Here is a 13017-nt window from a genome sequence, read left to right as displayed (position 1 = left end):
ACCGTCATTGTAGGATAGGTCAATGACGGCACTGCACAAAGGCAATATACACTTGAAAGGACAGAGGTGGAGGCTGACGGTGGAGGAGCCCGAGGCACACGGAGCAATAAATCAACCGGGAGAGAGCAGAAGAGAGCTACAGACCGTGCCTCGAGGCATCTTCCTCTCCTACCTCTTTTTCCCCCTGTCTCTGCTTTATATACTCACTTCCTTACATGTACATACACACACAGAATCCTTAGCATAGCCTTTCTACTCTCTCTCTCTCTCTCTCTCTCTCTCTCTCTCTCTCTGTATGCACTCTTACTGGTGCTTTCACTGAGATTTCTCACTAGGTTGATTCCCAAGCTGCCAACCTCAAACCATGAAATGAAGTCAGCATTAATGATTAAAAAAAAAAAGGTTTTGGTCCCTCAGTTCCATCCCTGTAATCTGACTGAAGGGGAATGTGAGATAAGTGCAGGATTAAACCCCATGTGCTTCTTCTTTACTTATGATTATTTATTTATTTATTTATTTATTTATTTATTTATTTAGCATATCTATGGTGTTTTATTAAATTTCTCCTCTCTCTCTCTCTCTCTCTCTCTCTCTCTCATGGATGCAGGATAAGTCTCTTTACCACCCAGTGAGCAGCGGATGCATGGACTGCAGCCCCTCAGATAAGCGGATTTTCATGAACAAGTGCAATCCCGAGTCTGCGACACAGCAGTGGCTATTCCAGAGAGTCAACGTCACCATCCTGGACAAATTCAACAGCGCCACCACTTCCTAGGACCCTCGGAAACGCAGCCAGCCAGTGGACTGGCTCCCAGAATCCTTAGCGAGGGGGGTAGATTTACTTAGTGTCTGAGTGTGGCCCCCCATACCTCCTCCCCCTCCTCCCAAAATGCCCACACGTGCAGGAGCAGACGAGGAAGGGGCGGCTCGTGAGCGAGGGAATTGGGATGGGGCCGAACCTGGAAGACTAATGCGACACTCAGATGGCGTGCAGGTCAAGGAGAACCTGTTCACAGCCAAACTCTCTCTCTCTCTCTTTCTGTCTCTCTCTCTTTCTCTCGTTCTTTTTTCAGCTTGGCCCCAGTCATTTCTAACACAACAGTGCTCTGTTTAAATATCGTTCCTCCTCACTCTATCGATAGCGCATGGTGGATTTGTACTATACCAGAGACCGGAAGTGACGTTTTAGCATCTCTGTGGTTAAGAGGAGGTCTGTTCGAAACTGTATATTTATTTCTATTTATTTGGTCGTATTTTTGCAAGGATAAATTATTCTGTGTGTAATTGACTTTGTTTAACCTCCACCAAGGGTAAGGCTAGAAATCAGATTTGCCCCACGGAGCTGGAGATGATAGGATTAAATATTTTCCTTGTTTGTTTATTTTTTTTGTTTTCTTTTCTTTCACTGAGAATCATGCCCTTTCCTGCCCTAGTTCCTACCATGGAAATTCTAAATAAAGCAAAAAAAAAAATGAGTAAGAATGTGCGTACTTATAGACTTATTTACTCCGAAATCCTCATTTTCTCATTATTATACAGAATAACAGCTCAAAATGTTTATTCAAAATAATTATATTCCATATCTATATCTATAATTAGAGGTGAGTTAAAGAAAATACAATACATATCACAATTAATCCTTGCCAGTTGATTGCCAATATTTTTTTTTTGTGCTGCATGTATTTATGCAAATAAGTCTAATTGTCTAATTAAATATGCATACATTTGCATGCTAAGTAACACCAGATCAGATGTTGTCGGAATTAAAATATTGTTAATATATATATTTTTTTTTTTTATTTCACCGTGTACAGAATAGATTTTTTTTATTTTATTATTATTTTTTATATATATTAAATTAAGAAATTAATTAGAAAAAAAGGCCCTGCAAATGTTTAGCAAAATGTTTTATTATATTATTATTTTTCAGAATAAATTTTAATTTAAATTCAACTTTTAATTGGGGATGGGAATGAGCTCAGTTTTTCTAAAAATTTGAGATTTTTACCTTAAATTTTCACCTTTAGTGCTTTGCTATAAGTAAAGATGTGTCTCCCTCTGCTGGTCATTTAGGAACATTACACCCAGTCACAGGTAGGTACACAGGTAAGTGTTCGGCTTTCCTTTTCATATATCAGATCTGTTTATTAAAATGTCTATATCAAAAAAAAATGTGCAGTGTTGAGTGAGCTGTTTTGTTGGTCTCAGGTGATCCTCCGAGTCAATCTTCACCCAAACTGAGCCAGGCTTCGTGGTGTGATAGACATGATAGACACCCCCTGTATTTATACAATCATCTTGTAAACACACAGCAGGTGTCTAACGCTCTGGAGCTCTGGATCTGATTCAGGTGTTCGGTGTGGGTGCATCCTGACTGACAAATCGTTCTAATCTGAGGAAGGGAAAACATCAACAGGATCGAGTGTGTAATTCCACCATGTGTTTACCCTCAGGTACTGAGCACCAGATCTAACATCATAGCCACGTGGCACTGATCTCTTTCTCTTTTTTGTCCGTTTTCTGTGCAGACAAAAGAATTTCTCTGTTCTGACAATAGCACAAAAAAAGCTAGTTACATTCTCTAAACCCAGGTTAACTATCAAGGATGGTCAAAATCACTGTGTGTATGTGTGTGTGTTCATTCTGAGACCTTCTACAAAGTCAGCTAATGTAGTATGTTGTAGCATTTGCTATAAATATAAACACCGCTGTCCCTTCCTTCACTTTGACGAACTGGTTCCAGTTGCGAATGTCCAGTAACCCTACTGATTACCCGACATTCAGAGACCCTCGGTTCCAAGTGTATCTCGGGTTCAGCTTCAGCTCAGAGAAGTGTTAATCCTCTGAATCATGTATGAAAACTTTGAGCCTCATATTTCAATCATTCAGTTTAGCACAAATCATCATCTGTCTACTATAGAAACAGATTACTCCTTTCATGGGGTGCCATTACTTTTGCCCTCATTGAATAGCTCGTTTTATTCAGAGTATATTAGGATTGTTTTCTTTGAGTCATGGATGCTGCATTTTGTTGTTGTTGTTGTTGTTGTTTAAATACTCCTGTGAATGATTTTCAAAAGCTTTTGTGATTTGTTTTATATAAGGAGCATTATAAATGTCAATCATCCAAAAATGACTAGCGACGCCCACAAAACTCCATAAAAGGGCAAAGCACACGGAGCTAAAAATGACAACTAAATGGTCAAAAACATGGTATGTGTTAAATCATCTGTCTAGCACAGAAACAGATTAACTATTATTCCTTCATATGGTGCCATTACTTTTGCCCTCATCGAATAACTAGTCTTAATCGGATTTGCTATCTTTGAGTCTGGTTTACATGCTCCTGTGAAGTCGATTTGTTTTGTTTCCAATGTGATAAATGAGGCCTAATGTCAAGAGGAACAGGACTGACCATAGCACAACCCTGAGTGGTCTATAGAGATGATCACTGCACTGACATCACTGGAGAAAGCCACCACATGCACCTTTAGCATAGAGGAGAAACTAAGTCAGGGGTGTCCAGTTTTATCCGCTGAAGGCCGGTATGGGTGCAGATTTTCATACCAATCAAGCAGGAGCCACACCTGATTCCATCTGTTTAATCAGCTGATCTTGGCCTTCAGTAGAATCATGTGTGGTTTCTGCTTAATTGGAATGAAAATCTGCACCCACACTGGCCCTTTCTGGACACCCCTGGGAAGTAAGGGAAGTATCTTAGGAATTGGGCAGTGTGGTGCAGGTCCAGTCTGTCACAAGAACAACCAGAACAACAAGCAAGAGTGAGCAGATCTACTCTGAAGAGAATCCACCAGTGTGCTCCAACCTCTAACAAAAACAGCACTGGTCACTAATCTCTTGCCTGCCATCTTGAAATCATGACTCTGGGGCTTGAATTTTGTGACACATGGGAAGAATCATCAGCCTCAGATCAGTGTATTTCAGATAAGCCGAGTTGTTTATTTCGCTTATGAAGTGAAGTGACCGAGGCTGCTGTCTGGGCTTCTTGTTGTGTCTGTGACTGGGCCTCGGTGTGGGCGTTTGCAATTAGCAAGCTGTTGGGGCAAGCAGTGTCTGGGTCAGATTTCACTCTGAATCTCAGTCGAGAACGCCGTGTCAGCATCAGAGTCACCGCACAGACGGCATACGAGGTGTCCAAGCCAGACATCGGTCAGTGCCAATGCAGTAAGCATATAAATGGAGCTTGTTTCTACACGCAGAAGGTTTGCATCATGACTCTGGGTCAATTATACCATGTTTTACAATGCTGAATCAACTCCAGTCTCAAAGCTGTGTGTTAGCAGAGCTCTACACACCAAACCAAGAACACAGGAGTGGTAATGGTTAGAGAAAAACCACCCAGTAGGACCAGTAACATATAGCCAAAGGCTCTTTAGTCGGTGTCTTTGAGCAGATAGTGCTGAGAGTGGTGATCAGCAGGAAGCCCTGACTTCAGCCCCAGAATTGCAAGCTAGCAGAAATCACCTATGAAGCTCAGTAGTGCTGAGGGAAAACCGTTCAACCACGCTAGCAGCATGTAGTCTCCGAGCTACTGCTTGGCTATGCAATGTGTGAAGTGTGAAATACTCTGAAGAGAACTCTTTCTGGTGGAGAATTAGCAGCAATGCTTGTGTTTACTGAACAAAAAAACAACACAGAGCAAGACTAGAAACAGAAAACTGACTTTACAACTTTACAGAACATAAGAAATATAGAACAAAAAGTTCAAGATTAATATTAGACTTCTATTTAAATTTATTTGTATTTATCCCTAATGAGCAAGTCTGAGGCGACTGTGGCAAGGAAAAACTCAGTTAGATGCTAAGAGGAAGAAACCTTGAGAAGAACCAGACTCAGAAGGGATCCTCATCCTCATCTGGGTGACACCAGAGTGTGATTATAAATGATTATAAACACCAGAGTGTGATTATAAATGATTATAAACACCAGAGTGTGATTATAAACGATTATAAACACCAGAGAGTGGGATTATAAACGATTATAAACACCAGAGTGTGATTATAAACGATTATAAACACCAGAGTGTGATTATAAACGATTATAAACACCAGAGTGTGATTATAAACGATTATAAACACCAGAGTGTGATTATAAATGATTATAAACACCAGAGTGTGGTTATAAACGATTATAAACACCAGAGTGTGATTATAAATGATTATAAACACCAGAGTGTGATTATAAACGATTATAAACACCAGAGAGTGGGATTATAAATGATTATAAACACCAAAGAGTGTGATTATAAACGATTATAAACACCAGAGAGTGTGATTATAAATGATTATAAACACCAGAGTGTGATTATAAATGATTATAAACACCAGAGTGTGATTATAAACGATTATAAACACCAGAGAGTGGGATTATAAACGATTATAAACACCAGAGTGTGATTATAAACGATTATAAACACCAGAGTGTGATTATAAACGATTATAAACACCAGAGAGTGGGATTATAAATGATTATAAACACCAGAGTGGGATTATAAACGATTATAAACACCAGAGTGTGATTATAAACGATTATAAACACCAGAGTGTGATTATAAACGATTATAAACACCAGAGAGTGGGATTATAAATGATTATAAACACCAGAGTGTGATTATAAATGATTATAAACACCAGAGTGTGATTATAAACGATTATAAACACCAGAGAGTGGGATTATAAATGATTATAAACACCAAAGTGTGATTATAAATGATTATAAACACCAGAGTGTGATTATAAATGATTATAAACACCAGAGTGTGATTATAAATGATTATAAACACCAGAGTGTGATTATAAACGATTATAAACACCAGAGAGTGGGATTATAAATGATTATAAACACCAAAGAGTGTGATTATAAACGATTATAAACACCAGAGAGTGTGATTATAAATGATTATAAACACCAGAGACTGTGATTATAAATGATTATAAACACCGGAGACTGTGATTCTAAATGATTATAAACACCAGAGACTGTGATTATAAATGATTATAAACACCAGAGACTGTGATTATAAATGATTATAAACACCAGAGACTGTGATTATAAATGATTATAAACACCAGAGAGTGTGATTCTAAATGATTATAAACACCAGAGTGTGATTATAAATGGTTATAAACACCAGAGAGTGTGATTATAAATGATTATAAACACCAGAGACTGTGATTCTAAATGATTATAAACACCAGAGACTGTGATTATAAATGATTATAAACACCAGAGACTGTGATTCTAAATGATTATAAACACCAGAGAGTGTGATTATAAATGATTATAAACACCAGAGACTGTGATTATAAATGATTATAAACACCGGAGAGTGTGATTCTAAATGATTATAAACACCAGAGACTGTGATTCTAAATTATTATAAACACCAGAGAGTGTGATTATAAATGATTATAAACACCAGAGACTGTGATTCTAAATGGTTATAAACACCAGAGAGTGGGATTATAAATGATTATAAACACCAAAGAGTGTGATTATAAACGATTATAAACACCAGAGAGTGTGATTATAAATGATTATAAACACCAGAGAGTGTGATTATAAATGATTATAAACACCGGAGACTGTGATTCTAAATGATTATAAACACCGGAGAGTGTGATTATAAATGATTATAAACACCAGAGACTGTGATTATAAATGGTTATAAACACCAGAGACTGTGATTATAAATGATTATAAACACCAGAGAGTGTGATTCTAAATGATTATAAACACCGGAGAGTGTGATTATAAATGATTATAAACACCGGAGACTGTGATTCTAAATTATTATAAACACTGGAGAGTGTGATTATAAATGATTATAAACACCAGAGAGTGTGATTATAAATGATTATAAACACCAGAGAGTGTGATTATAAATGATTATAAACACCAGAGACTGTGATTCTAAATTATTATAAACACCAGAGAGTGTGATTATAAATGATTATAAACACCAGAGAGTGTGATTATAAATGATTATAAACACCAGAGACTGTGATTCTAAATGATTATAAACACTGAAGACTGTGATTATAAATGATTATAAACACCAGAGACTGTGATTATAAATGATTATTAACACCGGAGAGTGTGATTATAAATGATTATAAACACCAGAGACTGTGATTATAAACGATTATAAACACCAGAGAGTGTGATTATAAATGATTATAAACACCAGAGTGTGATTATAAATGATTATAAACACCAGAGTGTGATTATAAACGATTATAAACACCAGAGAGTGGGATTATAAACGATTATAAACACCAGAGTGTGATTATAAACGATTATAAACACCAGAGTGTGATTATAAACGATTATAAACACCAGAGAGTGGGATTATAAATGATTATAAACACCAGAGTGGGATTATAAACGATTATAAACTCCAGAGTGTGATTATAAACGATTATAAACACCAGAGTGTGATTATAAACGATTATAAACACCAGAGAGTGGGATTATAAATGATTATAAACACCAGAGTGTGATTATAAATGATTATAAACACCAGAGTGTGATTATAAACGATTATAAACACCAGAGAGTGGGATTATAAATGATTATAAACACCAAAGTGTGATTATAAATGATTATAAACACCAGAGTGTGATTATAAATGATTATAAACACCAGAGTGTGATTATAAATGATTATAAACACCAGAGTGTGATTATAAACGATTATAAACACCAGAGAGTGGGATTATAAATGATTATAAACACCAAAGAGTGTGATTATAAACGATTATAAACACCAGAGAGTGTGATTATAAATGATTATAAACACCAGAGACTGTGATTATAAATGATTATAAACACCGGAGACTGTGATTCTAAATGATTATAAACACCAGAGACTGTGATTATAAATGATTATAAACACCAGAGACTGTGATTATAAATGATTATAAACACCAGAGACTGTGATTATAAATGATTATAAACACCGGAGAGTGTGATTCTAAATGATTATAAACACCAGAGAGTGTGATTATAAATGATTATAAACACCAGAGACTGTGATTATAAACGATTATAAACACCAGAGAGTGTGATTATAAATGATTATAAACACCAGAGACTGTGATTATAAATGATTATAAACACCAGAGACTGTGATTATAAATGATTATAAACACCAGAGACTGTGATTATAAATGATTATAAACACCAGAGACTGTGATTCTAAATGATTATAAACACCGGAGACTGTGATTCTAAATGATTATAAACACCGGAGAGTGTGATTCTAAATGATTATAAACACCAGAGAGTGTGATTATAAATGATTATAAACACCAGAGACTGTGATTATAAATGATTATAAACACCGGAGAGTGTGATTCTAAATGATTATAAACACCAGAGACTGTGATTCTAAATTATTATAAACACCAGAGAGTGTGATTATAAATGATTATAAACACCAGAGACTGTGATTATAAATGGTTATAAACACCAGAGAGTGGGATTATAAATGATTATAAACACCAAAGAGTGTGATTATAAACGATTATAAACACCAGAGAGTGTGATTATAAATGATTATAAACACCAGAGACTGTGATTATAAATGATTATAAACACTGGAGAGTGTGATTATAAATGATTATAAACACCAGAGACTGTGATTATAAATGATTATAAACACCAGAGACTGTGATTATAAATGATTATTAACACCGGAGAGTGTGATTATAAATTATTATAATGTTATATGTATCCTTATCTCTAATCTGTGTGTTTTTAAATCTCTGTATAATCATGAAGAGATCAGAAATCCATGCTGAGTCTCTTTAAGACTTTGTCCCTGATTTATGTGTTAATGTGTTTGATCGTCTTATTAGTGAACACGAATCTGCTGTGATGTTCCTGTGATCAAAATCTCTTTCCCTCCAGTTTTGAGGCACTTCTCAGAGGAAACAGGAGATCCTCCTCAGAAAAATACAGATTAAATCAAATCCACATTCTAACTAATAATACCTCATTATAATTCTGGACACCGATCTTCCACTGACCGGATCACTTGGCACGTGGCGGCTCCTCCGTTTTCAGAATTGATCTTTAGAGTTGTATTTTGAAAATATCCTTTATTGCAGATACTGAATTCAGGAAGCATGTGTGTCATGTTATTGAAATTGAATTAAGGGCTATTTATAGGGTATTTTTTCACCTGGTACTTCTGCTATTAGTCTGAATGAAGTGTGTGTTCTGATTACATGGATTTGATTTATTTGGATTAGATTAGTTATCAGAGATTTGCCCTTTTTTGTACCTTTCTAATGGCTTGAATCTAATCTGATAGGTTAATTATTTGAGGATAAATAGAACTCATTCACAACTAGTCACCGCTCCACCTACTGGGATGTATTATGGAGATGTGAGGAAACTAAAGACCCGGGATTAAACCCAGGAGAATCAGGAGTCCAGGATCGACCCCAGATCTCACACATACACAATCATACACAGTACAATGTGTCGTGAAATGTTTTTTACGACTGTCCTATGATGGAAGAAAGAACCCACATGGACACAAGGAGAATCAGGAGCCCTGACCTCAGACCTGGAAGGTATCCACTTTACCACCATGCCACTTTGTATAAAATGTTCATAACTAAAACTGTCCCTCTGACGCATCAACAATTCATTGGTTTAGTGAACGTACCCCTCTCCATTTTCAGGATCCAAAACTTTCATGACAACAGAGTCAGGATCCAAAACTTTCAGGACTTCCACCATAGGCCACCAGAGGGCAACACACTAACACCCTAACACACTACAGCTACATTAAACGCCATGATTTTTACACTCAACTAAAGTTATTCAAATAAGGAATAATATTGTACTATAAAATTAGGTGCTGTGTGTCATAGTGTAAATATAAATCTCCTGAATTTCCACACTGAGTTCCTTTGAGCACCAGGAGCTCTCTGGGGCTGATATAACGTGTATATTCAACACTCTGAATGATCTCAGACCCTGAGAAAACACACAAATAAACCAGAAACGCTCCGAGTACAATTTATTTATGAGTCTTATTGTGGTTCAGTTCATTTGTGAGATTTGTGTGAATGCAAAGACATACTCTCTCTCTCCCTCCTTCCCTTTGTTGGCCTGTCTGTCTCTCTACCTCTGCCTGTCTGTCTGTCTCTCTCTACCTCCATCTGTCTCTTTCCCTCTGTCTGTCTATCTCTCTCTCTCTCGCTCTCTCTCTCTGTCTGTCTGTCTGTGTCTTTCTCCCTCTCTCTCTCTCTCTCTCTCTCTCTCTCTCTCTCCCTCCCTCTTTCCCTTTGTCTGCCTGTCTGTATTTTTACCTCTGTCTGTCTGTCTGTCTGTCCATCTGTCTTTTTCTTTCTCTCTCTCTCTCCCTTCCTCCCTCCCTTTGTCTGCCTGTCTGTCTGTCTCTCTCTCTCTATCCCTCCATCTGTCTGTCTCTTTCTCTCTCTCTGTCTGTCTGCCTCTCTCTCACTCTCTCCCTCTTTCTGTCTGTCTACCTGCCTGTCTGTCTGTCTCTCTCTGTCTGTCTCTCTCTATCCCTCTGTCTGTCTGTCTGTCTCTCTCTCTCCCTTCCTCCCTCCCTTTGTCTGCCTGTCTGTCCATCTGTCTCTCTCTCTATCCCTCCATCTGTCTGTCTGTCTCTTTCCCTCTGTCTGTCTGTCTCTCTCACTCTCTCCCTTTTTCTGTCTGTCAACCTGTCTGTCTGTTTGTCTGTCTCTCTCTGTCTGTCTCTCTGTCCTCATTGTGTTTCATTGTACTAAAAGAACCTTAAGCCTCGACATTCATAACTGCTATCTTCCGTCACTAATTAAAACAAAACTTTCACAAACTGCACACTGTTTACTGTTACTACACCACACATAATTGCACATTATTATTCCATTTATTTCATATTATTTCTCATTTTTTTATTAACTTTTTAAATGTAGTTGTGTAATTACACAGTCTAAAGAGGAGCAGGTCAGACTTTTTATTTCACTCCAAGCTGAATGCTGTATATAACTGTGTAGCTAACAAATAAACTCCTGAATGCTTAAAGCTCTGGGGTCATGTGGTCACTGGAGGAGACACTGCACTTACTGACACTTGAAGGAAGGATTGCATCAGCTACCGATAAGATAAGATAAGATAAGATAAGATAAGATAAGATAAGATAAGATAAGATAAGATAAGATAAGATAAGATAAGATAAGATAAGATAAGATAAGATAAGCTCCCTCCTTCTTTTAGCTTTTCCCTTCAGGAACAGTGAATCATCTCTCTCCACCTATCCCTATCTTCTGCACCCTCAACACTTGCACCCACTAGCTTCATATCCTCATTTATTACATATAAGATAAGATAAGATAGAACTTTATTAATCCCAAAGTAAATTCTTTTGCCAGAGACTGCTTCATATTACAAGAAAAATAAATATAAATATGAAAAATATAAATGAAAAATAAGTGAAATAAAATGATCTATATATGCAAATGTATTCAAAAAGTACAAAATGTATTCAAATATATAAATTAAATATAAATAAAAAATAAACGAAGTGAGGAATGAGTGCTAGTGAACTAAGAACATATCACACAGAATATCAAGGTTCTGCTTTTGTTTTTGCGAAAGAATGAAGCACTGTTGCAATTTCGAGTAAAAGTAAAGAAGTTAGGCCAAAAGGACATGAGTCTGCAGGATAAATTTTCGAGAATACATTTACATTTCTGGCATTTGGCAGACGGCTTTATCCAGAGCGAAGTAGAAGAGTGCTTTGAAGTCTCCATCAGTGAATACATTAACACTGGTTCACTAAGACAACGACTAAGAAAACCATCGGCCTAAAAACATCACCATCAGCCTGTTGGGAGGAAATATAGATTTTTTTTAATATATATAAAGAAACAATAAGTATTTCAGGAAGAGCTCAGTCTTCACCCATCGTTTGAAGATAAGTAGCTACCTTGGTTCCTGAGAGACGGTGGGACCAGTCGGGCAGTGCTAGAAGATCTGAGGCAGCGTGGTGCAGTGCGAGGAGTGATAAGAGCTTTGAGATAAGACGGAGCTGGTCCGTTTTTGGCTTGGAGGTCGAGCATAAGTGTTTTGAATCTGAGGCAGCTGGTGGAGGAAGTGCAGCAGTGGGGTGGTGTAGGAGAACTTAGGCAGGGTATCAGCAGATAGCTGGGGTCTGAGTTCATACAGGGAACAGCAAGGGGTCTGAGGTCACATCAGTGGCCAAAAAGAAAGGACCAAAAAAAGAAACTAGTCTTCTTTTAAGTGCACTTACATTGTGAACACAAGATCACTTCCATTTCTTGTTCACATTTTAAACAAACTGGTTCATTTAAAGTGTACTATACACATAAGACCCAAAGTCTGCTGATAAAAAGAGCCAGACTAATGGAATAGTATTAAAGCACTCTTGTACGTCGCTCTGGAAACGAGCCTCTGCTAAAAGCCAGAAATGTAAATGTATATTTAAATAGCATTTGACTAAATTATCTATGAATTCATGAGCTATTTGTTTGTTTGTTTGTTTGTTTGTTAATGTAAAAAGCATCAGAGTTCTCTCAGCATACTCATCTGGCAAGCCAGCACAGGCAAGCTACTCTCAACATTCACATCACTGACTTAAAGAATTACTTCAAATCTTGAATCTGGATGCAACATGGTCATTTTGATCCCTGTCTAAACAGCTTTTTCAAGCTACGCTAGACTGCGTATTTGCCGTCCAGCAACTCTGTCAATGTGTTTGTTGAGAGCTTAATGCTGGTAGCTTAGAGGAAAACTGTGAGATGAAAATTATGCAAATCCTATGCTGGGGCATTCACACTCCCTAACTCGCAACTAACTCATTGGAGCGATGATCTCCACTAGCATCATCAGAGGGAAGGTCTTTACATCTGTGTAAAATCCATATTAAGGAGATGAACATCTTAAAAAGACATGCTTTACTTTGTGTGTGTGTGTTTGTGTTTGTGTGTATGAACAACCAGCAGGTAATGTG

General features: G+C 37.1%; 1 protein-coding gene across 2 annotated transcripts in view; it reads left to right on the top strand.

The window, feature by feature from the left end:
* LOC131345546 (polypeptide N-acetylgalactosaminyltransferase-like 6) overlaps window positions 1–1486 on the top strand; it is a 255043-nt gene extending 253557 nt beyond the window's left edge. The window contains exon 12 of one of the 2 annotated variants that reach the window (XM_058378475.1): window positions 608–1486. In XM_058378475.1, coding sequence (XP_058234458.1) covers window positions 608–775 — 168 coding nt within the window. In that variant the 3' untranslated portion in view covers window positions 776–1486. The remainder of the gene's footprint in view (window positions 1–607) is intronic. The other variant, XM_058378468.1, reaches the window with a different exon arrangement.
* The last annotated feature ends 11531 nt before the right edge of the window (window positions 1487–13017 follow it).

The sequence above is a fragment of the Hemibagrus wyckioides genome, linkage group LG03, assembly GCF_019097595.1.
Source record: "Hemibagrus wyckioides isolate EC202008001 linkage group LG03, SWU_Hwy_1.0, whole genome shotgun sequence".
NCBI classification, from domain to species: domain Eukaryota; kingdom Metazoa; phylum Chordata; class Actinopteri; order Siluriformes; family Bagridae; genus Hemibagrus; species Hemibagrus wyckioides.
Note: the sequence above shows the minus strand (reverse complement) of the source record. Positions and strands in the feature narration are given on the sequence as shown.